Source organism: Engystomops pustulosus, unplaced genomic scaffold (assembly GCF_040894005.1).
Source record: "Engystomops pustulosus unplaced genomic scaffold, aEngPut4.maternal MAT_SCAFFOLD_701, whole genome shotgun sequence".
Taxonomy (NCBI): Eukaryota; Metazoa; Chordata; class Amphibia; order Anura; family Leptodactylidae; genus Engystomops; species Engystomops pustulosus.
Window position 1 is genome coordinate 12,879 of NW_027285580.1, and position 26,249 is coordinate 39,127.

The window sequence follows — 26,249 nt, forward strand, 5'->3', positions numbered from 1 at the left end:
TACAGAGCAATTTTCAACATCCTTTGCATAAACTAGAAGTACACGAATACTGCATCTTTTACAAGGAAATTGTGCATTCTGTTTTTCCAACCAGAGGATCATGAGGTGTCAGTAGTCTGCAGAGAGGAGTCACAGCAGCTAGGTCTCCAAGTATAGGATAACTGAGGTGTCAGTTTACATAGTAGTCTGCAGAAAGGGTAGGGGGGGTGTGTGTCACAGCAGCTAGGTCTCCAACCATAGGATAACTGGGGTGTCAGTTTACATAGTAGTCTGCAGAAAGGGTAGGGGGTGTGTGTCACAGTTATCCTTTGGTTGGAGACCTAGCTGCTGAGGTGTCAGTTTACATAGAAGTCTGTAGAGAGGGGAGTCACAGCAGCTAGGTCCCCACCCAAAGGATAACTGAGGTGTCAGTTTACGTAGCAGTCTGCAGAGAGGGGAGGGGGAAAGAGCAGCATTTCGGTCTCCACACAGAGGATTGCAAATTTTCAGTGATGAAGGCTGCTAGAAAATGAAGATGACCAGGATAAGAAGACAATTACCACCTCACAGTGCAGCCCCCTCTTCAAAGTCCTCCTTCTTTTCACTGAGGCACAGGATAGAGAGTAGATTGAGGACTTGGCTGTACATGTCCAGCAAGTTATGTTGTTTACTTCTGCCGATTGAGTCCCTTTAATAGCACCTCTGTGCCCCCCCTCCCCCCACACTTATAGATCCTGCAGATCGATAAATGATCAGGAATTGATGACACAACACCAGAGTCCACTGTAGCTTTTATTATCAGGGGTGTATTCAGAAAATCTGTGTGCTGAGATCTCACTCACCCCCCGTCCCCCACACAGGATGGATCCTAAAATCTGTACTGAGGTTTACATTGGGTAATAAAAATAAAGAGCTTAATAAAAGGGGTCCGGGTCTAGTAGCTGCGGCCAAACAGGGTGTAATACTTGGCGGGGTTCTTCTCACATACACACTTGGCTCCGGCCGGCAGCTCCTTCAGGGGTTTGAATGGGATACACAGACTCTTGGCTCCCATGGATGGGGCCCCGGGCTCCAGGTCCTGGTCCCTGTACACACAGAAAGTCATGAATGACTACGTCATGTGGGATCAACATTCTCTATACTAAGGAGGGTTCTAGTAGGGAGACCCCCTACACCAATATACACCCTATATACAGTGTAAATAACTCAGCTGCTACAGCTCCTATTAATCAGTGCTCAGGCATGTAAACAAAGAATCACGTAGAGTCTGCAGATATCACAAAACTAAGTAGCAGGACTGCTGAATCATGTGATGAACATTCAGGGATCATTATTAAGGTAGTAGGAACATGGGCAACTTATGTAAAAGAGTGGACAACCCCTTTAGATGTCTGATCACTGTGGATCCAACTGAACGAGGGAGGTACTACAAATCTGATCAAGCCCCCACTGGTTTAGTAAAGGGTGTCATGTGTGAATGGAGCGAGTCGTCACACATACTTTATTTAAGCTCTGTGAGATCTCCGACAATGCTCCACTACTCAGCTTTCTATGGCAGGGATAATAGAGCATGTGTGACCAGCCTGTCCATACCTACAGGATTACATGGGTCCCGGCACTAAGACCCTCCCCGATCAGTGATCAGGTTGCAGGAACATGTAGGTGCACCCACCTGGCTGTGGTCTTCTTAATCCAGTCTTCACAGTCAATCTCTCCACAGAACGGGATCTGTACAATCTGGAAGGGCGAGACAATGATCGTAAATATTTTGGTGCACGAGATGGCGGTCAACCATGTATGACTGCTAATCAAGAAGATCACAGCTACATGTGTTAAGGGGTTAAAGAATCTACAGCGCCCCCTGTAGTAGAGGCATCAGGTAGAAAGTTACAGGGGTAACATATAGATCACACCGGGATATTGCGGATCCTGACTTGGGAAATTTCCACCAAGACCCCGGGTCTGTCCCCATGCCGTGAGAGGTGCACGTCGCTGTACTACACAGGACGCAATGTAATCTAATTATACGCCATAAAGATTGGGCGCAGTGCACACTATGGCTTCCTGTTGATGTCTCTTTATCTCTTCATCCGATCAGCCTTGAAGCTCTCCCCCAGTTATCAGTGAGGATCTAGCAGGAACATGTTATCACATCTTATCTCTGGGCAAATCTATTCTTCAGCCATTTTCGGAAGGAGTGATAGAATGTGGAGAAGAGGGGAGCGGAGCAACTAAGGGGGGCAACCGCAGGGTGAGATGTGTAATTACACCGTTGTATATATAAATATTAGCATCAGGGCTGCGATATATGATTTTATATTCTGGGATTGTACGCGGGGGGGGGGGGGGGGGGACCTCACACTGCTTTGCTCTGTGCTCTCTGCAGCCACTGTTATCTATGGAGAGATGTGTAATTAGGACTGATATGTGTGTCCTCACACTACTGTGCTCTGTGCAGAGAGTGTTAGTTATTGTCCAAAGAGAGAAGTAATCAGACCTTCCTGTATGTTAGTAGCAGCGGGACTGTGAAATGCCGATTTATATTCAAAGATTGTAGCTTATCAAAGTGCTATGGAGGTGTCCTCTCTGCAGCCAGTGTTATGTATTGTCCCTGAAGAGATGTGTAATGATACCTTTGTATATAGTGTTAGTAGAAGCAGGACTGTGATATATGGATTTATATATATATTATCTTCTAGTACATGGCAGGTGTATCCTCAGCTGCCCTCAGGAAATCTACCATCAAAATCCATCATCATGATAAACCAGGGACATTACTCATAGATACAGGCACCGGGACTGTGGTATCTTCTTATGTGTTATCCATGGCCTCCTGCCTTCTAAAATCAACTTTCACGATTATGCAAATGAGCCAGAAGGCTCTGGGAGCGTTAGCAGTGCCCCTGCATTTAGACAGGCCGTTACAAGTGTCCCTAGTTTATCATGATGTATTTTAATGGTAAATTTCCTTTTAATTCCCGCACACAGTTTGGCGCTTTTACACAGGTCAGAGGTCACCCCCGAATTGCATCTATTCTTATCAAGTCTTCAGTAAGATAAAGGTTGATGGTAAGTGATGACGGAGGAGATTGTGATAATCCCAAAGGCATCGCCCACTGATAAGACTATGGGGTTGGCAGATTGGAAGGGGGGTGTGTGTGTGTTGCTGATCACTTGATTGACACTTTCGGGTGCCTGTATTGATGAGGAGAGGGGGGGGGGGGGTCACATACACCGATGTCCCCTCTATTGCACCCATATGACATATACACAGGAGTTTTCTCTATTAGAAGATCAATATGATCACAACTTCAAAATCTACTACAGTCACATACAAAGCTGCACCGCCTGCAGTGCACCGCAGGAGAGACCGCTTCCATAATGCACGGACATAACCGGCAGCTTTGGAGGTGACTAGAGGATGTATTTACTTACTCTCCCTGTATCAAGCTGTTTCTGAAAGTCTTCCATTGTGTCGGCCACCACCATGTGAGTCGTGAGATCGCTGAGGGCCCTGCAGGAGAAGGAGAGGATGAGCGTTCCCGTCAGCATAGCGCCACCACAGGCCATGGCGGTGTTATGACATGCCGTCTCACCTGTTGTAGATATTCCTATGGATTTCCTCCAGGAGATCCTTCAGCCTAGTCTCGGCCTGACTCTCGGGGATGGTCAGCTTCTCTCCGGTGTCACGTCTGACGGCTACAAACTGCTGACTCTTCATGTCTCTGGGCCCCACTTCTAGCCGGATGGGGACCCCCTGTAAGGCAAAGCAGGAGATGCTTATAGACAAGTGGGTGTGGTGTTGCAACAGTACCAGAAAGGGCTCATACAGGGCGATTCGGGACCCGTTGGGTGTGTGTATCACCCCGACAGTCCCCATTATCTAACACCGGAATGTGCCATGACACAGGTCAGAGGTCACCACAGTCAATGACACCTATTCCCGAATAAATGGGAAGTCATCCAAAAAAATAATAATAAAAAACGTTAAAGATATATAATAAAATCATGTAACGATAATGTCGTGCGAAGCCGACTGATAACCAACACTTGGCAGGGTGACACGTGCGATGAACCCGCTGACACCACCCGCAAGATATCCCTCTCCTCATCCCCTGCTCCGAGACACGGAATTTTTAACTTTATTTTTCCATTGACGTCACATTCCAGAAGTTCGTGTGGGACGTGACACCACACACAAAGAGCATTTTTGGGTTTTGAAAGATAAAAATAATAATTCTGCAACTTTTCGGGGTAGTTTTACTTTTGGCAGAATTCGCAAAAACAAATCTTATTCTATTGGTCGACGGGATTAGGGAAAGATCGTTTATTTTTTAGGTTGTGCTATGATTTAGGTTTTGAATGATAAAGTTTTTAATAAAATTGTGTGGCAACGGCAGCATAGAAGAGGTTAAACCTCCTGGATCGGCAGCAGTGACCGGCTATGTGTAACACACAGCATTTCCCCGATGATTTCTCGGATATAGTGGCAGTATCCTCGCAAATTGATAGAGATTTATTAGAAGTTCTTGAGTGCAGAACCGTTCTAGTTAACCATTGCAGCCAATCAGAGCTCGGCTTTCATTTGGCCACAGCTGTTTATAAAATTAAAGCTGAGCTCTGATTGGTTTTCATGGGCAACTAGAACAGTTTTACTTCAGAAACTTGATGTCTGAGGTAAAATTGTTCCAGTTACTCCTCAGACATGAAGTTTCTGAGGTAAAACTGTATGTCCTGAGGGGGAACTGGAATAATTTTACCTCAGACATTAAGTTCCTGAGGTAAAACGGTTAAAGTTGCCCATGGAAACCAATCAGAGCTCAGCTTTAATTTTATAAACCGCTATGGGCAAATGAAATATGAGCTCTGATTGGTTTTCACGGGCAAGTAGAACAGTTGTGCTCTAAGAGACTTGTGATAAATCTCCCCCATTGTCTATCCCTTCATGGGGGTTGGACAGCTTCATACATCACTGAGCACAAAATGGTTATAGAACATGGAAACGGATTTACTGAGACACACAAATATTCCCCAATTAGTACAGTATAGACAGGACAGGAAGGTCTATAAACCCCCGGCTGAATCATTAACCCGCCAGCGTTTACCATGTAATCAGTCACACATAAAGTGCAAGCTATTGCTGTTTTCTAAAAAAATATGATGTTTTAAAATTTACTATTATGACACCCGATTACAATCCGGATGAGGAAATGACAATAAAAGTGCAATAATAATCCTGTGTCTAATGAGCCCTCATAGTCTATAGACCTCAGGGATCGGGAGGTCAGCGTCAGGTAACTCACCTTTAGCTCCCAGTGGTTGAATTTCCATCCAGGGGAGTAGTTGTCACGTAGATCAGTCCGTGCCCGGATGTTCACCCCCAGGAGGCGCTTGAAATACTGATTACATTTCTGGAGGAGAGCGTCGCGGTCTTCTTCTGAGAGCGAATTTGTGATGCCGCATGGAATTACAATGATCTAAAAAAATAAATAAAATTGTAATCCTTACGAAATGTATTTTTTTAAAAAACCACCAATACAGATCTCCTCTGCATAGGAATCGAGATCAAACAAGTAATACAATTGTGTCTTCCTGCAGTCGCCACTTTTGTGATTTTGTAGGGTACTCACTTGTGGCAACGCTGCCAAGTATTTCACCACTTAATCATCGATGTAAAAAGCCTAAACGATGGTCATTCAGGGTACTACTTCTGATGAGACAGACGCCTTTCTACTGCACATCAGAAGATTTCAGATACCGGGTCCTGCTGGTGCCAGAGCTGGGCTGTGTTATCACATTCCAAACCCCAACAAGCCGGATCGGAAAAGCTCCAATCCTGGGTGTTTAACCCCTTTGACAACTGCAGTCAAACATGTACCGTGGTGCCTAAGTGGGTGCAGCCAGAGCTACCTCTGCCACCCATCGGCACCCCGCAGCCAGATACCTGGACTATTACTGGAAGGAAAATCTGAGTAGTGCAGTACATTACAAAGTATAGCAAACGCTCTCATGCGAGTGTCCTAACATATTAAATGTAAAAAAAAAAAAAAAAAAAAAAAAAAAAAAAAAAAAACACACACATGCCAAAAACAAAATTTCCTGCCCCTTTACTAAAAGAAAAAAAAAAAAAAATTTAATAAACATACACATGTAGCACCACACCTGTACCAACCCAGGCCACAAAACTATAATAGTATTTATACCAAACTACAAACAAAAAAAATGTATACACAAAAAATATTATTACCGTAATTGCAATAAAAAAACCTTCATGAACTCTTAGGGTTTACAGATAAAATCTACAGGTCTTTCAGCAAAAAATAAGCACTCACACAGACAAATTGACAAAAACTTTTTAAAAAATTACCACACTTGGAAGGTGCCAATGCAAAAAGACATCCCCCACCCCCCAAAAAAAATATCCTATTATACAAAAGAGGGTCATTTAAAAACCCTATAAATTTGATATCACTGTAAGCATATTAACCTCCAGAAAAAAAAAAGTTTTTATGTTATTTAGGTTCGATGAAGTCAGAAATTTTTTATGAGGAAACGTCAGGGGCGGCACCGGCCAGCACTGAGCTCCCGCACCGGACGGAACCACGTTGCAGCCCTGTGTCCGGCACCTTGCTCCGCGACGCTGCCAACACCTTGCGCCCACCCCCCGACGCCGCCGGCACCTTACAACGGCCTCCAGGCTCTCGGCTCCAGGCTCCTTTCCCGCTCCCTCCGCTAACATCCTCCCGGCTCCCGGCTCTCCGCTCCCCCCGGTTCCCGGCTCTCCGCTCCCCCCGGTTCCCGGCTCTCCGCTCCCCCCGGTTCCCGGCTCTCCGCTCCCCCCGGTTCCCGGCTCTCCGCTCCCCCCGGTTCCCGGCTCTCCGCTCCCCCCGGTTCCCGGCTCTCCGCTCCCCCCGGTTCCCGGCTCTCCGCTCCCCCCGGTTCCCGGCTCTCCGCTCCCCCCGGTTCCCGGCTCTCCGCTCCCCCCGGTTCCCGGCTCTCCGCTCCCCCCGGTTCCCGGCTCTCCGCTCCCCCCGGTTCCCGGCTCTCCGCTCCCCCCGGTTCCCGGCTCTCCGCTCCCCCCGGTTCCCGGCTCTCCGCTCCCCCCGGTTCCCGGCTCTCCGCTCCCCCCGGTTCCCGGCTCTCCGCTCCCCCCGGTTCCCGGCTCTCCGCTCCCCCCGGTTCCCGGCTCTCCGCTCCCCCCGGTTCCCGGCTCTCCGCTCCCCCCGGTTCCCGGCTCTCCGCTCCCCCCGGTTCCCGGCTCTCCGCTCCCCCCGGTTCCCGGCTCTCCGCTCCCCCCGGTTCCCGGCTCTCCGCTCCCCCCGGTTCCCGGCTCTCCGCTCCCCCCGGTTCCCGGCTCTCCGCTCCCCCCGGTTCCCGGCTCTCCGCTCCCCCCGGTTCCCGGCTCTCCGCTCCCTCCGGTTCCCGGCTCTCCGCTCCCTCCGGTTCCCGGCTCTCCGCTCCCTCCGGTTCCCGGCTCTCCGCTCCCTCCGGTTCCCGGCTCTCCGCTCCCTCCGGTTCCCGGCTCTCCGCTCCCTCCGGTTCCCGGCTCTCCGCTCCCTCCGGTTCCCGGCTCTCCGCTCCCTCCGGTTCCCGGCTCTCCGCTCCCTCCGGTTCCCGGCTCTCCGCTCCCTCCGGTTCCCGGCTCTCCGCTCCCTCCGGTTCCCGGCTCTCCGCTCCCTCCGGTTCCCGGCTCTCCGCTCCCTCCGGTTCCCGGCTCTCCGCTCCCTCCGGTTCCCGGCTCTCCGCTCCCTCCGGTTCCCGGCTCTCCGCTCCCTCCGGTTCCCGGCTCTCCGCTCCCTCCGGTTCCCGGCTCTCCGCTCCCTCCGGTTCCCGGCTCTCCGCTCCCTCCGGTTCCCGGCTCTCCGCTCCCTCCGGTTCCCGGCTCTCCGCTCCCTCCGGTTCCCGGCTCTCCGCTCCCTCCGGTTCCCGGCTCTCCGCTCCCTCCGGTTCCCGGCTCTCCGCTCCCTCCGGTTCCCGGCTCTCCGCTCCCTCCGGTTCCCGGCTCTCCGCTCCCTCCGGTTCCCGGCTCTCCGCTCCCTCCGGTTCCCGGCTCTCCGCTCCCTCCGGTTCCCGGCTCTCCGCTCCCTCCGGTTCCCGGCTCTCCGCTCCCTCCGGTTCCCGGCTCTCCGCTCCCTCCGGTTCCCGGCTCTCCGCTCCCTCCGGTTCCCGGCTCTCCGCTCCCTCCGGTTCCCGGCTCTCCGCTCCCTCCGGTTCCCGGCTCTCCGCTCCCTCCGGTTCCCGGCTCTCCGCTCCCTCCGGTTCCCGGCTCTCCGCTCCCTCCGGTTCCCGGCTCTCCGCTCCCTCCGGTTCCCGGCTCTCCGCTCCCTCCGGTTCCCGGCTCTCCGCTCCCTCCGGTTCCCGGCTCTCCGCTCCCTCCGGTTCCCGGCTCTCCGCTCCCTCCGGTTCCCGGCTCTCCGCTCCCTCCGGTTCCCGGCTCTCCGCTCCCTCCGGTTCCCGGCTCTCCGCTCCCTCCGGTTCCCGGCTCTCCGCTCCCTCCGGTTCCCGGCTCTCCGCTCCCTCCGGTTCCCGGCTCTCCGCTCCCTCCGGTTCCCGGCTCTCCGCTCCCTCCGGTTCCCGGCTCTCCGCTCCCTCCGGTTCCCGGCTCTCCGCTCCCTCCGGTTCCCGGCTCTCCGCTCCCTCCGGTTCCCGGCTCTCCGCTCCCTCCGGTTCCCGGCTCTCCGCTCCCTCCGGTTCCCGGCTCTCCGCTCCCTCCGGTTCCCGGCTCTCCGCTCCCTCCGGTTCCCGGCTCTCCGCTCCCTCCGGTTCCCGGCTCTCCGCTCCCTCCGGTTCCCGGCTCTCCGCTCCCTCCGGTTCCCGGCTCTCCGCTCCCTCCGGTTCCCGGCTCTCCGCTCCCTCCGGTTCCCGGCTCTCCGCTCCCTCCGGTTCCCGGCTCTCCGCTCCCTCCGGTTCCCGGCTCTCCGCTCCCTCCGGTTCCCGGCTCTCCGCTCCCTCCGGTTCCCGGCTCTCCGCTCCCTCCGGTTCCCGGCTCTCCGCTCCCTCCGGTTCCCGGCTCTCCGCTCCCTCCGGTTCCCGGCTCTCCGCTCCCTCCGGTTCCCGGCTCTCCGCTCCCTCCGGTTCCCGGCTCTCCGCTCCCTCCGGTTCCCGGCTCTCCGCTCCCTCCGGTTCCCGGCTCTCCGCTCCCTCCGGTTCCCGGCTCTCCGCTCCCTCCGGTTCCCGGCTCTCCGCTCCCTCCGGTTCCCGGCTCTCCGCTCCCTCCGGTTCCCGGCTCTCCGCTCCCTCCGGTTCCCGGCTCTCCGCTCCCTCCGGTTCCCGGCTCTCCGCTCCCTCCGGTTCCCGGCTCTCCGCTCCCTCCGGTTCCCGGCTCTCCGCTCCCTCCGGTTCCCGGCTCTCCGCTCCCTCCGGTTCCCGGCTCTCCGCTCCCTCCGGTTCCCGGCTCTCCGCTCCCTCCGGTTCCCGGCTCTCCGCTCCCTCCGGTTCCCGGCTCTCCGCTCCCTCCGGTTCCCGGCTCTCCGCTCCCTCCGGTTCCCGGCTCTCCGCTCCCTCCGGTTCCCGGCTCTCCGCTCCCTCCGGTTCCCGGCTCTCCGCTCCCTCCGGTTCCCGGCTCTCCGCTCCCTCCGGTTCCCGGCTCTCCGCTCCCTCCGGTTCCCGGCTCTCCGCTCCCTCCGGTTCCCGGCTCTCCGCTCCCTCCGGTTCCCGGCTCTCCGCTCCCTCCGGTTCCCGGCTCTCCGCTCCCTCCGGTTCCCGGCTCTCCGCTCCCTCCGGTTCCCGGCTCTCCGCTCCCTCCGGTTCCCGGCTCTCCGCTCCCTCCGGTTCCCGGCTCTCCGCTCCCTCCGGTTCCCGGCTCTCCGCTCCCTCCGGTTCCCGGCTCTCCGCTCCCTCCGGTTCCCGGCTCTCCGCTCCCTCCGGTTCCCGGCTCTCCGCTCCCTCCGGTTCCCGGCTCTCCGCTCCCTCCGGTTCCCGGCTCTCCGCTCCCTCCGGTTCCCGGCTCTCCGCTCCCTCCGGTTCCCGGCTCTCCGCTCCCTCCGGTTCCCGGCTCTCCGCTCCCTCCGGTTCCCGGCTCTCCGCTCCCTCCGGTTCCCGGCTCTCCGCTCCCTCCGGTTCCCGGCTCTCCGCTCCCTCCGGTTCCCGGCTCTCCGCTCCCTCCGGTTCCCGGCTCTCCGCTCCCTCCGGTTCCCGGCTCTCCGCTCCCTCCGGTTCCCGGCTCTCCGCTCCCTCCGGTTCCCGGCTCTCCGCTCCCTCCGGTTCCCGGCTCTCCGCTCCCTCCGGTTCCCGGCTCTCCGCTCCCTCCGGTTCCCGGCTCTCCGCTCCCTCCGGTTCCCGGCTCTCCGCTCCCTCCGGTTCCCGGCTCTCCGCTCCCTCCGGTTCCCGGCTCTCCGCTCCCTCCGGTTCCCGGCTCTCCGCTCCCTCCGGTTCCCGGCTCTCCGCTCCCTCCGGTTCCCGGCTCTCCGCTCCCTCCGGTTCCCGGCTCTCCGCTCCCTCCGGTTCCCGGCTCTCCGCTCCCTCCGGTTCCCGGCTCTCCGCTCCCTCCGGTTCCCGGCTCTCCGCTCCCTCCGGTTCCCGGCTCTCCGCTCCCTCCGCCAACCCGCTCGCGGTTCTCGGCTCTTTACCTACCCGCTTACGGCTCTCTGCTCCTGGCTCCCCTTCCACTCCCGTCTCAACCCCCCCTCCAGGCTCTCGGCTCCCCCTGCCAACGCTTAAGCTCCAGGCTCCCTAGCCTCCCGGCTCTCAAGACCTACCCGCTCCCGGCTACCTCACCGCGCCACCACCGCTGCAGAGAGGGAAGGTTACTTTATCTTTGCATATATATGTGTAATATGTGTATATATGTGTAATATGTGTATATATGTGTAAATATATGTAATCTGTGTATGTATGTGTATATGCTGTATCTACTGTTTGTTTATGTGTATATATGCTGTATGTATATGCAGCATTTGTGATATTTATCAGGGCTGTACTCGGTATGCATTTTATACTACTTGGCGGTACGTTGTATCTATTTTATACTACATGGCGGTATTCTGTATGCATTTTATACTACATGGCGGTATTCTGTATGCATTTTATACTACATGGCGGTATTCTGTATGCATTTTATACTACATGGCGGTATTCTGTATGCATTTTATACTACATGGCGGTATTCTGCATGCATTTTATACTACATGGTGATACGCTGTATGCATTTTATACTACATGGCGATACGCTGTATGCATTTTATACTACATGGCGATACGCTGCATGCATTTTATACTACATGGCGATACGCTGTATGCATTTTGCATTGCTTTATTTTTACACCAAACCAATATGATGGATCTGGTCCGGACACTCCCTGATATCTTATATTATAAGCTCCACCCCTCCATAACCCCACCCCATATGACCAAAGCCCCGCCCCCACCGGGCCATGGAAAACTGGTCTAGCTTAGAGCCGGTCCCTGGTGCAAAAAAGGTTGGGGACCTCTGCTGTAGAGGACATGGCACTAAAATTAAATACATTAAAAAAAAAAAAAATTAGAAATGGCCTGGGCAGTAACGTGGAAAACAGGTGTGGAAATAAATGGTTAAGAAAACCCGTCCTCATAAAACAAGGTCCTCTAGACAAGTGGTTGCCCCCAATCTTTGCCAAAAGTCCTAAATTTCCTTGTATGGTCGTGGTTTACAGTAACCCCCATTATGTTTTGAATGTGTTCTGCATAGGCAGCCAGTAAGGGAATGTTTACGTGGCTGATTTTGGCCCCGCCCATCGATTTGCACATGTGACCACTGCTTCCGTGGGTAAAACGGAGCAAAATGTATGGATTCCTCTGAAGTAGGGGGCATGCAGGGGTCCATCCCGTCTAGGACTAGAACTTTATATTACTAATGTTGGTCTATGTAGTATGGTGACCCGTGACTCACCTGGACACACGCGACCCGTGGGGGCAGCACCAGCCCCATGTTGTCTCCGTGAACCATGGTCATGACCCCGATCGTCCTGGTGGTCAGACCCCACGAGTTCTGGAAGGCGTACTGCTTTTCACCAGGTTTTTTAGGATCTTCAAATGTGATCTCAAACATTTTTGAGAAATTCTGCCCGAGATGATGTGACGTGGCACCCTGGAGGAAAAACACCAGAGAGGAAGTGAGGACTGGGACTCTGCATATCCCTGAGGAGCGGATCGGTCCTACAGAACCTCAGGACCGGAGCAGCGCATGTTGGAGCTATATAAAATGAACACAGACCTGAATAGCGCGGCCGCTGGCGGATATGAAGGCCTCCACCGTGGTCGTGTAGTCACCTCCGGCAAACTTCTCCTTCTCAGTCTTCCTTCCTTTTACTACAGGAATCGCCAAGAGCTCCTCATAGACCCGGGCATAGAAATCCAGAATCTGCAGGACCTGGAGGAAACATCCGTGCAAAATCACTACAACAGACAATGGGGGTCATTTACTAAGGGCCCGATTCGCGTTTTCCCGACGTGTTACCCGAATATTTCCGATTTGCGCCGATTGTACCTGAATTGCCCCGGGTTTTTGGCGCACGCGATCGAAATTTGGCGCATCGGCGCCGGTATGCACGCGACGGAAATCGGGGGGCGTGGCCGAACGAAAACCCGACGTATTCGGAAAAACCGCCGCATTTAAAAAAAAATTTGTGTCGCGAAAATTTCACTCACCTTCATCTTGGATAGGCCGGTGTATTTCGAGGCATTCCAGCGGACTTCAGCGCAGCAGCGCCACCTGGTGGACGTCGGAGGAACTGCATTGATGAATCCCGGCCGGACCCGAATCCAGTGCAGAGAACGCGCCGCTGGATCGCGAACGGACCGGGTAAGTAAATGTGCCCCAATGTGTCTATATATCTTTATAGTACCGGAAAAAAAAAAGAAAAAAAGAAAACACGGCTCTGCTACAACCACAACCCCCACCCACAGCTCACATACAGCTCTTCTGCAACCAATCATTCATACATACATACATACATACAGCTCTGCTGCAACAAACCATTCATTCATACACACACACACACACAGCTCTGCTACAACCACAACCCCCACCCACAGCTCACATACAGCTCTTCTGCAACCAATCATTCATACATACATAAAGCTCTGCTGCAACAAACCATTCATACACACACACAGCTCTGCTACAACCACAACCCCCACCCACAGCTCACATACAGCCCTGCTGCAACCAATCATTCATACAAACATACATACATACATACATACATACACACAGCTCTGCTGCAACAAACCATTCATACACACACATAGCTCTGCTACAACCACAACCCCCACCCACAGCTCACATACAGCTCTTCTGCAACCAATCATTCATACATACATGCATACATACATACAGCTCTGCTACAACCACAACCCCCACCCACAGCTCACATACAGCTCTTCTGCAACCAATCATTCATACATACATGCATACATAAAGCTCTGCTGCAACAAACCATTCATACACACACACAGCTCTGCTACAACCACAACCCCCACACACAGCTCACATACAGCTCTTCTGCAACCAATCATTCATACATACATGCTTACATACATACAGCTCTGCTGCAACAAACCATTCATACACACACACAGCTCTGCTACAACCACAACCCCCACACACAGCTCACATACAGCTCTTCTGCAACCAATCATTCATACATACATGCTTACATACATACAGCTCTGCTGCAACAAACCATTCATACACACACACAGCTCTGCTACAACCACAACCCCCACCCACAGCTCACATACAGCCCTGCTGCAACCAATCATTCATACAAACATACATACATACATACATACATACATACACACAGCTCTGCTGCAACAAACCATTCATACACACACATAGCTCTGCTACAACCACAACCCCCACCCACAGCTCACATACAGCTCTTCTGCAACCAATCATTCATACATACATACATACAGCTCTGCTGCAACAAACCATTCATACACACACATAGCCCCGCTACAACCACAACCCCCACCCACAGCTCACATACAGCTCTTCTGCAACCAATCATTCATACATACATGCTTACATACATACAGCTCTGCTGCAACAAACCATTCATACACACACAGCTCTGCTACTACCACAACCCCCACCCACAGCTCACATACAGCCCTGCTGCAACCAATCATTCATACAAACATACATACATACATACATACACACAGCTCTGCTGCAACAAACCATTCATACACACACATAGCTCTGCTACAACCACAACCCCCCACCCACAGCTCACATACAGCTCTTCTGCAACCAATCATTCATACATACATACAGCTCTGCTGCAACAAACCATTCATACACACACACAGCTCTTCTGCAACCAATCATTCATACATACATGCATACATACATACATACAGCTCTGCTACAACCACAACCCCCACCCACAGCTCACATACAGCTCTTCTGCAACCAATCATTCATACATACATGCATACATACATACAGCTCTTCTGCAACAAACCATTCATACACACACACAGCTCTGCTACAACCACAACCCCCACCCACAGCTCACATACAGCTCTGCTGCAACCAACCATTCATACAAACATACATACATACATACACACACACAGCTCTGCTGCAACAAACCATTCATACACACACAGCTCTGCTACAACCACAACCCCCACCCACAGCTCACATACAGCTCTTCTGCAACCAATCATTCATACATACATGCATACATACATACATACAGCTCTGCTGCAACAAACCATTTATACACACACACACACAGCCCTGCTACAACCACAACCCCCACCCACAGCTCACATACAGCTCTGCTGCAACCAACCAACCATTCATACATAGATACATACATACATACATACATACATACACACACACAGCTCTGCTGCAACCAACCATTCATACACACACAGCTCTACTATAACCAACCATTCATACACACACAGCTCTACTATAACCAACCATTCATACACACACAGCTCTACTATAACCAACCATTCATACACACACAGCTCTACTATAACCAACCATTCATACACACACAGCTCTACTATAACCAACCATTCATACACACACAGCTCTACTATACCAACCATTCATACACACACAGCTCTACTACAACAACCATTCATACACACACAGCTCTACTACAACCATTCATACACCTCTTGCCACATTCACTTTCAGCACTGCCTCATCCACTCACTCACACAGGTGTTCATACTAAGTCCCAGTAGAACTTCTTCTCTGGCCCCATCCCCCGATTCTGTCCAGACCGACTATTGGCAGCATGAAAGGTTTTAAGGACCTTGCAGTGATGCAGGAAACATGTGATCAGTCACATGCTTGAGACATCACTCAAGGTCCAGCAGGATATACACCGGAATGGCCGGGAGAGGGAGAGCGGTGCAGAGGCTGTATCCTCTTAGAGATCAGATGAAATGCTTTGTCAGCGCTTCACCCAATCTCCATTACAGCAGTGCTGTCTCCTCCTGATCTTTACACCACAAGACGCGGATACCTTTTAGCAAGATTGTGGTCATATAGTCGAAAAATCAGTTTTTCTAAAGAACAAAATATTATATTTTCTATCTTCTGAGAGACAGAACAAATTTAAAATCAAGTAGCAGTGTGGGGGCTTCTTTCTTGCAGGACAGGTAGAGGGTTTTTTTTTTTATAAAAATGGGGGGGGGGAGGGGGGATACAGTAAAATCACTTTTTTTTCCAGTAAAATTGTGACAAATGCAAATATAATTTTAGAAATGTACTTTAATTTATTATTATTCCTTTCAATTTTTGAAGAATTTTTTTTGGTAATGAAACTTTCTCACTAGGGGACTTGATATTGCTTCAGAATATTTGATTTAATATTTAGATGAACAATTAAAGGAACATTACAGTGACAGCTAATCCATTGAATAATACATGGTGCAGGGCCTGAGGGGAGGAGCAGGACTCAAGTTTTAATTCGATGAAACCTCTGTGACTGGAGCGTTCCTTTAAGCACCCAACCCTCATGGTCCTCTATGATCCTTCGAGTCCCTGCATCCTCATGAGACTACATCTCTGTATCACATACATCGTCGTTCTAATACGGAGCGTTAAGGAGGGACTTGTAGCCAAAATTTAGCAAGGGGCGCCAAATCTTTCACACATTTAGGGGGAGATTTATCAGAAGTGTCAGAGAAAGACAGTTCTGGTTGCTCATGGAAACCAATCAGAGATCAGCTTTCATTTTCCTGCAGCCGTTTATAAAATTAAAGCTGAGCTCTGATTGGTTTCCATGGGAAACCATAACAGTTTTACCTCAGAAACTTGATGTCTGAGGGGGAACTGGAACAATTTTACCTCAGACATCAAGTTTCTGGTTGACTAGAACATTCTCGCCCTCAGACACTTCTGAGTAATCTCCCCATTAGGCTACATTCACACTGCTGCATGGGGGACGTATATAAGGCCGATATATGACCCCATAGACGGAGATGGGCACACAACGTCCTATCTTTTCAGGGCATACAGCGTGGTGTGCCATATATTCCTATGGAGAGGGGCAGGGGTGAGCAGCGCTCACCTCCTCTCCCCGCGCGCTGTCGTGTGCCGGCCGTGCTACCTTAGTGGGCGTTCAGACTAGATACTATACAGTAATGCGACGTGATACGAAAACCCCAAACCTGAGGTTTAGTTTCTTACATCTATGAAGCAAGAAACTAAAAAAAGTGACTTTATAGAAACTTCTCACAAAGGAAAAAAGTTGTATTTATTTATAGCCCTGATGCGAGCGAAAAAAAAATAACGTAATGTGACATCTGCAGCAAATAATAAAGAGACCCCTTGTGTTTCAGAACTTGGACAAAACTCCATTGACATGACCCCATAGGAATGAGCGGGGCCGGGGTGAAGTCAGGACACTTGGCACAAGGAGCAAGGATCAAGACGACAGGTAAGCGGCGGGGGCCACGGAGAAATACTGCCATCTGCTGGACAACGGGAGATGCTGCACTCACCGATGCCAAGTGTAGAGGGAGCCCTAGTCATCATATAGCAGCGGGAGTGGGCAATACATTATAGTTAGGGGCCCGGTGCAGGTTTTGCATTAGGTCACAGCAGCTTCAACTTATATCCGAATTTTCACTCCGATTCTCACTTTTAAAGGAATTTTGTTTTAGGAATTTACTTTAAAAAGGGAACCTGTCACACCAGGTTTTACCTCACTAACCTAGCAGACAGGGGGATGAAATGTCCTTGCTATTCCCTCTTATGTGAAATCTCACCATTTACCTATAATAAATCTCCCCCAAAGTCAGATAAATATGACTCTTCTCACCTCATTTTCACATGAGATGAGTCAAGTTTAGTGGTTGCTGGAGTAGTGTCACTTCACAAGCCCCAATCTACTGTTATATAGCACCTAGAAACAGGCTGCTGGTGTCATATTCAAGATAAGAATCTCATCTAAGCTTGTGGTTCTGGGAGCTCATACACAGGCAGTTACAAAAATATTTCCAACTATAAAGATGATAATAATAATAATAATCTTTATTTATATAGTGCCATCAAATTCTGTAGCACTTTACAAAACAAAGGGGACATATAGAAATAAAATAATATGTTACAGTACAAACAGTTATATGGAACTATAGGAGTGACACCCCCGCTCCCAAGAGCTTACAGTCTATGAGATGCCTTTAGTTGCATCTCCTGTTCTGTAGATCCCAAAGTTATGAGCCAGATGTGATCCGAGAGATGTGAACCTTATCCTTAATATGACACCGGCAGCACGTTTCATGGTGCTATAGAACAGAACATAGGCACTTCTGTAGTGACACTAGCCTTGCAACCACTAAACTTGACTCATCTCACGTGAAAATGAGATAAGAGTCATTTTTGCTCGACTTTGGGTGAGATTTGTTATCGGTAAATAGGGGAGATTTCCCATAAAAGGGGGAATTCTAGAAAGGACATTTCATCCACTAGATTAGGGGACTAGTAGTTTAAAGGGGTGAAACCTGGTGACAGGTTCCCTTTAAAGGTCTCACTCGCCCTGGTCCCTTATAACGCACGTGAAATCCTCAAAATCCAAAACCAATGACTTATTCCAGGGCAGCATTTCCCAGCTGGGCTACAAGTGGACAATTGGTCCCAACTGGGCCGGAACTGGCATCAGCCGAAGCACTGGAACAAGGGGTCCGCAGCAATGCCAATGTTTCAGCACCCCCCCCCCCCCTTTAATCTACCCCAAGCAGATGACCCCCACAATGCATCAGCCTGGGGTGTATCACAGAGGTTCCCGCGATCAGCATTGCTTATGGCACCAATGTGGTGCAGCAGCAGTGATCAGAGGTTCCTCTGGTCTCCACCATCAGGACGAGGCCGCAGAAATGTATATTAGCATTGGTTCGCTTCTGATGACGACATGTGGGCACGGACTTACCTCCTCTGCAGCCTCCTCATACGTAGCAAAAGCCGTGTGTCCCTCCTGCCAAAGGAACTCGCGGGTGCGGAGGAAGGGCTGCGGATGCTTGAACTCCCACCTCTGCAATATAACAAGATGGTTATATGTACCCCCCCTAGAGTAATAGACCCCCCCCCCAATCACAAGTAGATGAGGTCACAGGTCATCTGTACCTACCACAACATTGCACCACTGGTTCAGCTTTATCGGGAGGTCACGATGCGACTGCACCCACTTGGCGTAAGCCGGATACATCACTGGACGATAAAGAGAAGGTTATCGATGTAATATTTCTAATAACAGGAACCGAAAATTTAAGGCTGGGGGCAGACGAGGCGGGGATCACAGCATCAAAAATCTGCAGTATGGAATCGAGATGCTGCAGCTTTGTATGCAGCACGTGCATGGGATTTGTATAAATCACAACGGGTTAGACTGCAGCAATTACATAATATCCTCTGCGAGACTCCCCCCCCCCCCCAATCATCTGATATTGATTAAGTATAGCTCATCAATATCTTTCGCCAATTCAGATGACCCCAAGAGTTCATCCTTAAAGGAGCACAGTACAATTATTTTCTTTGGTGCTTTACCAGTTTCACTTGTGGGCCGCACAGCGATTGGTTCTGCCAGCTCCGTCTTTCCTGATCTGGTGACCCACGCTACCTAATGAAGAAGATCATCAATACAGAACATTGATTAATAATAATTAACCTAGAGGGTCCCTTTGTAGCAGGGGGATTATTACCCTAATAAGGGGATAAGAACCTCCAAGAAAAGTCCATATCAAGAAACCCAGTTACAGGATCTTCCCATTTCCATATACAGCAGCCCAGGGAGTGCAACTATTGGCCCCGGGGAGTGCAACTATTGGCCCTCGCCATTCGATATAACAAACCTCTGGGGCGAAGTCAGCGATGTGCGTCTTCTCCTTCTCCAGCGCAGCCTGAGACACAAACATGGGGAAGTAGCAGTTCTCCACCCCCAGCTTCTTGATCTCACCATCGAAGAAATCTTTAATGGATTCCCAGACGGCGAAGGCCCACGGCCGCAGCACGTAGCACCCGCTGACATCGTAATACTCAATCATCTCCGACTTGGTGATCACCTGCAAGACACAGAGGGTAATGTGAACAGAGGCGTATACACATCTATACCCTCACTAGCTCTATTACTGGGAGCATCAGTCTGACACGGCGCCGGTCCGATTACCTGCGAGTACCAGTCAGCGAGGTTCTCCTCTTTCTTTGCTTCCAGTCCCAACCTAAACATTACACAAACCAAAAATTAAACAAAAAATAGCATGTGGACATTAAAACCCTCATCCTACACTAAAGTTAGGGGTCACCTGCCGACCTTCCAGGGGTAGAAGGGGGCAGGCTGGGTAATCCGCATTCTGGAAAGGTGAGAGGATGGAGGTCGGGCCAGGTATTCCCCCCCCCTCACCTTGTTGCCGATAGGTGGGGGGGGGGACCTCCCACCTTGCCAATAGGTGAGGAGGCCGAGGTCAGGCTGGGTATCCCCGCCTTCCGGATAGGTGAGGGGGGTGAGGTCAGGCTGGGCATCCCCTGCCTGCCAGATAGGCGAGGGGGGTGAGATCAGACCGGGTATCCACACTTTTCGCAAAGGTGAGGGGGGAACAGGCTGGGGAGGTGAGGGAGGGGGAGGGGGGCAGGCCGGGAACCCCCCGCCTTTTAATCTCTACAACATGGAAAACCTCCAGTGACTGTCACATATCTACATCTGTAGGAAGTGTAGGGAGCAGGGAAGTCCTACCGTACCTGGTCTGTTTCTTAGGTCCCTCGCCAGTTCCTGCAGCGTTCCCTCCATCTTTCTTCTTCTGGCCGTCTCCCTGTTTCGGCTGCTTGTTCTGTTTTTCAGATTTATTTTCCTTCTCCTTTTGCTTCTTGTCCTCTTTAGGTTTCTGATCCTGCGACGCGGCTGCGGTCACCGCTTTAGTCTCAGTCTGCCCCTGGCTTATAGCGAGCGCATGTACCGAGTCAAGAAGTTCCTTCACCGCAGCATCGACCTTATCCTAGAGATAAACAATGTAATCAAATCTCCAAGAGCACAAGGGGCATGAAGCGTCGAAAAATAAAACACACCGTCTACTACAGACACTGAATTCTTCTAAAATTCTGGCTCACATCCGCTGTCACTAGGGGGAGCTCACTAGGTGCAACGCATACATGTATGCAGGAAGCTCCCAAGCTCCCTCTAGTGGTGGCCAGAACTCAATTATTTCCCTGTAATCCATATCCAGCCACTGTAAAGAAGGGCATAGTAACCAGAGGATCATAAAGATCTCATATAGGTCAATGGATAACAATTGAATTTGTTTACCTTGGGAGCGTTCTCGCTCTTCAGTTTTCGGACTTCTTCTCCTTGCTTGGCGACCTTATTAAACAGATCTTCAGACGACAGGGAGACATTTTCCGGAGCTTTTGCAGGTTGGGTCGATGCTGGGGACGCAGGTGGCTGTCCAGGCTTGTACTCCTGTCCGGTCTTCTCTTTGTATTCGGCTTTGAGTGACAGCAGGGATTTTACAGCCTCGTCCACCTTATCCTTCAAGACGGAAAAGATTGTGTGTTATCCGACTCTCAAAAAAAAATCATTTTCTGCTTAAAAAAACCCAACTATAATTTTGTATCTACAGTTCCTAAACAGAATGAGTTTCCGTGGTAACAGACTACAACCAAGTCCTGTGTAGTCTGATACTGCGATCATACTCTCCAGTATCGCTTCTTCTGGTACAGGGTCTGCCCAAAAGTCAACCAAACGAAGCATAGAAATACTTTACCTTAGGGGCCTTTTCAGATTTGAGTTTGCGGACCAGCTCCCCTTGTTCGGCCACCCTGTGGTATAGGCTGGTGGTGTCGCTGGCTGCGGGGGCTGCTGGACTAGGGGCCGGTGTAGTAGAAGCCGGAGGGGGGCACCCGGGCTTGTAATCCTGTCCTGTTTGCTTCTTGTATTCGGCTTTTAAATTCAAGAGGCTTTTCACTGCGGCATCTACCTCCTCCTACACACAGATAAGAAGCATTAATATCATCCATATCATAGGATAAAGCTTTATTATTGAGGCCTAGTCACACATCACATCAGTCATTACTAGAAATATCCAAGACCTATCCATATAGAGGGGCTTCTAATCACCCCTGAAAACTATATTCCCCCATTTCCACCCCAAAAAAATCACCAATTTCTTAGTTACTCTAAATCTCTATTTGATTTTCCCCCTGGAAAGTGTTAATCTATGTCATTGTGAATGGCTGCTGGGCAGTGTCACATGACCCATTTGTGTCTCTGCTTTGCTTACACTGCCCCCTGGATCACATTACAACCAGTCAGTCCCCTTTCCCCTCTAGCAACTTTAAGAATAGTCCCTAAAGCACTAAAGTCAGTCTCCTTCCCCCTCTAGTAGCTGTAGATATAGTCCCTAGAACACTAAAGTCAGTCTCCTTCCCCCTCTAGTAGATACATAGTCCCTAAAGCACGAAAGTCAGTCTCCTTCCCCTTCTAGGGACTATATCTACAGCTTCTAGACTACTAAAGTCAGTCTCCTTCCCCTTGTAGAAGATATGTAGTTCATAAAGCACCAAAGTCAGTCTCCTTCCCCTTCTAGTAGATAAATAGTCCCTAGAACACTAAAGTCAGTCTCCTTCCCCTTCTAGTAGATAAATAGTCCCTAGAACACTAAAGTCAGTCTCCTTGTCCCTCTAGCAGATATATAGTCCCTAATGCACTGACGTCAGTCTCCTTCCCCCTCTAGTAGATATATAGTCCCTAATGCACTGACGTCAGTCTCCTTTCCCCTCTTGTAGATATATAGTCCTTAGAAGTGATGATGGATGCTGCCCCCACAATGCACACATGTAACAGAAGCATGGCGGGCTATAGCAGTGTCCTACCTTGGCAGCCTTCTTGCTCTTCAGCTGTCGGACCACCTCTCCTTGCTCGGCTACCTTGTTGTATAATGCTGTGGTATCTGAGCTCTGGGGACTGGAGGCAGGAGGTGGGGGGCTGACGACCTGAGATACAGGGGGGCTGGAGGCTGGAGATACAGGGGGGCTGGCGACCTGAGCTACAGGGGGGCTACCAGCCTTGTACTCCTGTCCCGTCACTTCTTTATACTGTGTTTTCATCTCTAGGAGAGTTTTCACGGCGGCTTCTACCTGAGGCTACAGAGCGGAGAGCGGAAGGAGCGGCAGAGGAAACAGAGAGGACGTATAAGAAAGTTAAAAGCATAGAAAATAAAACTTAGCAATAAGCAAGTGTAAGAAATCCAGAGAATTCTGCTGCACATGTAGAGTCACTCTTAAAGGGTAGGTTTAAAAAAAAAAAAAAAAAGAAGCTGCACATGTAGAGTCACCCTTAAAGGGTAGGTGTACATAAAGCTGCACATGTAAGTAGAATCTGCAAGACAAGCAGGACGTTTCTAAGCAGTTTTTCTAGTAAAGGGATAAAAGCAGTGGAAAAAAGGGCTGCACACGCAGGAGAGGCGGCAAGCGTCTGACTGCTGGGACCCCCAATCAATTTCGGGACTGGAAATCCCTTAAAATTCCCTTATAATAAATTGAACAGGGCATTTTAGGGGACAGCGAGTTATCCACAATCCTATGGATAGGTGAGAAGTGTCTACTTATGGCACAACCCCTTTAACACACATGTAACCACACCTTCCTCTCAGGACTGTAGGAAAGCTGAGTGATAAGATCTCTGCTATCTGTATACTAAGAACATACAAGTATTTTTCTCTTACCTTTGGGGCTTTCCCGGCCTTTAGTTTTCGGACCACTTCCCCTTGTTCGGACACTCGGTCATACGCAGCTTTGGCATCACCACCAGCAGTGGCTGCCGCCGGGCAGACGGGGGCGCTCTGTGCAGTGGCGGCAGCTGTGCAGACGGGGGCGCTCTGTGCTGGAGGATTGCCCGGTTTATAGTCCTGACCTGTTGCCTGTTTATATTCTGCTTTTAGAGACAGAAGGACTTTGACCGTCGCGTCGACTTCAGCTTTTTCGGCTTTCTTGGTTTTGAGATCCCGGACGAGGTCTCCCTGAGCGGTGACTTTGTTGTAGAGAGCGATGGGGTCTGTTGAGGAGGTGGCGGCGGGAGGGGCTGGGGCAGGGGCATCTTTTACTGGAGCTGCTGTGGGTTTTGCTTTCGTCTATTAAGCCAAAAAAAAATAAGTGACAATTCTGACACTGCCCGCATTCTCCACCATATTCTGCATCCGGGCGCTCAATACACAGGAAATACTGCTCAGCCAATCACTGACAGGCAGCCGTCCACTGTGATTGGCTGAGCAGACGTATGTGTAAGGAGGGACGTAAAAAACAAAGGATTTAAAAATGATGCAAATAAGCCAGAGGGGCTCCAGGCTCCAATAAATCCTTTGGAGCCTTGAGCCCTTCATGTTAATTTGCATAATTTTATAAGCCTTTAAAAAATAAATAAAATAACAGAGCATAAGCAGCTAAAAGGAGAGCAGGTCCTTCCAGGGGAAGGGGGGGGGGCGTACACCAGTATCTGAGTGCTTGGTTTACAACCCTTCATCCTGGTGATAGATGTCCTTTAATGGAGTGTTGTAAATTTCAGAGCACGCATATCACATATCGTCAGCACTCTCATAGATGGTGAATAGAAGTGCAGGACATACCAGAACAATGTGCTCTGAAATATACAACGCCCCTTAATATTCAACGGAGCAGCAGTATGAACGCTCAACTTGCAACTCCATCAATTAGAGAGTGAAACCGTTGCTTTTTTGTGGGGCGTCCCAATAGTCTGATCCCCCTCAAACCTGATTGTTATCCCATCAAACACAAAGCACAGTCTGTTTGAAGAGAGGATGATCACTGCTTACCATGTACAGAGCCACACATTACATAGTGGCTGTAACTGGTACTGCAGCTCAGCAAACCACAAGCCAAAACTGGGGGTAGGGTTGCAGAGTGTCAAATCCCCCACAGATTTGACGGATCATAAGAGAAAAAAAAAAAATTATACTCCTTTAAAAGAAAATCTACCATGAAAATCCATCCTGATAAACCAGGGACATTACTCATAGCTCCAGGCACCGGGACTGTGGCATCTGCTTATATCTGTTATCCATGGCCTCCTGCCTTCTAATATCAACCTTTATTATTATGCTAATGAGCCTGAAGGGCTACGCAACACCTCTGTGATCTGGCTTTAAATGCTGTTACACTGTCTCACCTTCCCCCCCCCTGATGCAGGAAGTACTCACAGCAGAAGTGCTGGGGGAGCAGGGGGAGGGTAAGAAAGTGTAACAGCCTGTGAAGACAGATCACAGAGGTGTTGGGTAGCTGCTCAGGCTCATAATTTCAAAAGTTGATTTTAGAAGGAAGGAGGCCATGGATAACACATATAAGAAGATACCACAGTCCCGATGCCTGGATCTACGAGTAATGTCCCTGGTTTATCAGGATGGATTTTAATGGCCGATTTTAATGGCCGATTTCCTTATAGGTTTTCCAATTTTTTCGTTACCTCTTTCTTGACATTGGAAGTTTTGGTCTTCTCCTTGGAGCCAGAGGTCGGCATCTCCTTGGTGTGACCATCTGGGATGTAGATCAGGACACACGGCGCCTCCTTACAGCTGTTGGGGCTGCGAAAAGCCAAAAAAGGCGAGTCAAGAGACTGAAGGAGAAGATTTCAAGACCCAAAAGCGGAAATCCAGATCCAAGATCAGACCAGCCGTCTCCTACCTGATTGGCTCGTACGTCTCGTCGCAGATATAAAAGCCCCTCCGCTGCAGCTGGATGATGTCGCCCTTCTTCAGGGTCTTCAGACAGGGGTCTCCCAGCATCACCTCTTCTTGCTGGAGGAAAACCAAATATTGTGAGCAAAACACAAAAATCCCTGCGAATTTCTAGCGCCATGAGCGCGTCTCTCCCGGCGGCGCACCTTGCTGCTCCGGTTGACGTACTGCTTGAAGTCTTCCTCTTTCCCCAGGACGGGTTTTGTAATCAGATGATCGTAGTTGACGCAAACTGTCGGGGTTAATGTAGCTTGCGGGGTGTCGGCCAGCCACGTTATCTTGGTGGTTTTCTTGTAGTCCTTGTTCTCCAGGTTGAGCTGGGCGTCTAGGGATGTTATCTTCCCGCTGGAGTCTCTGCCGATGAGAAAACATAGGGACATTGTTTAGATTACAGTAACCAAAATAATAATAATAATAATAATAATATACTAAGTATCCAGTGTTTGTTTCCATGGCAACAGACTACCAACGACCCCAGCGTAGTCTGTAGTCAAGATCCTGATCATCTGCCCTCTACATGACAGTAGCAACACGCTACACAGGGCCCACACGCTACACAGGGCCCACACGCTACACAGGGCCCACACGCGCTACACAGGGCCCACACGCGCTACACAGGGCCCACACGCGCTACACAGGGCCCACACTGTGTTCCACTCAATTAACATAAGTTTCCAGAAACAATTCAAAGTAGTGAAGTTGGAGCTGTGTCTTTAAAGGGGGATGTTCACTTTCAGCAAATAATTGATATTGTTGGTGTATTAAAAAGTTCTACGATATGCTGTTTGTATCAATCTCTCACTGTTTTCTAGATCTCCGCTTGCTGTCATTCAACAGGAAGCTTCATTGTATACTTGTGGATAAAGAACTAGCTATATTCCCGGTCATGTGATGTCACACAGGTGCATGGCTTGTTATATCCCTGGTCATGTGATGTCACACAGGTGCAGGGCTCGTTATATCCCTGGACATGTGATGTCACACAGGTGTATGGCTTGTTATATTCCCGGTCATGTGATGTCACACAGCTGCACGGCTCGTTATATCCCTGCTCATGTGATGTCACACAGGTG

At 50.3% G+C, this 26,249-nt stretch overlaps 1 protein-coding gene across 2 annotated transcripts; it reads right to left on the reverse strand.

The window, feature by feature from the left end:
* Positions 1-758: 758 nt before the first annotated feature.
* LOC140112334 (bifunctional glutamate/proline--tRNA ligase-like) lies at positions 759-25,457 on the reverse strand. Of its 2 annotated transcripts, XM_072132455.1 has the most exons (20): positions 25,323-25,457; positions 25,124-25,236; positions 24,906-25,023; positions 23,155-23,559; positions 22,304-22,573; positions 21,196-21,414; positions 20,739-20,960; positions 20,177-20,430; positions 19,608-19,659; positions 19,294-19,503; positions 18,989-19,061; positions 18,573-18,652; positions 18,375-18,476; positions 12,170-12,325; positions 11,846-12,043; positions 5,283-5,456; positions 3,576-3,736; positions 3,415-3,493; positions 1,652-1,716; positions 759-1,064 (listed from the first exon to the last, which is right to left on the reverse strand). In XM_072132455.1, the coding sequence occupies exons 2-20, from the start codon at positions 25,222-25,224 to the stop codon at positions 914-916; spliced, it is 3,090 nt and encodes a 1,029-aa protein (XP_071988556.1). In that variant the 5' UTR covers positions 25,225-25,236; positions 25,323-25,457; the 3' UTR covers positions 759-913. The 2 variants fall into 2 exon arrangements, with proteins under 2 accessions (XP_071988556.1, XP_071988557.1); XM_072132456.1 differs by lacking the exon at positions 22,304-22,573.
* Positions 25,458-26,249: the final 792 nt, after the last annotated feature.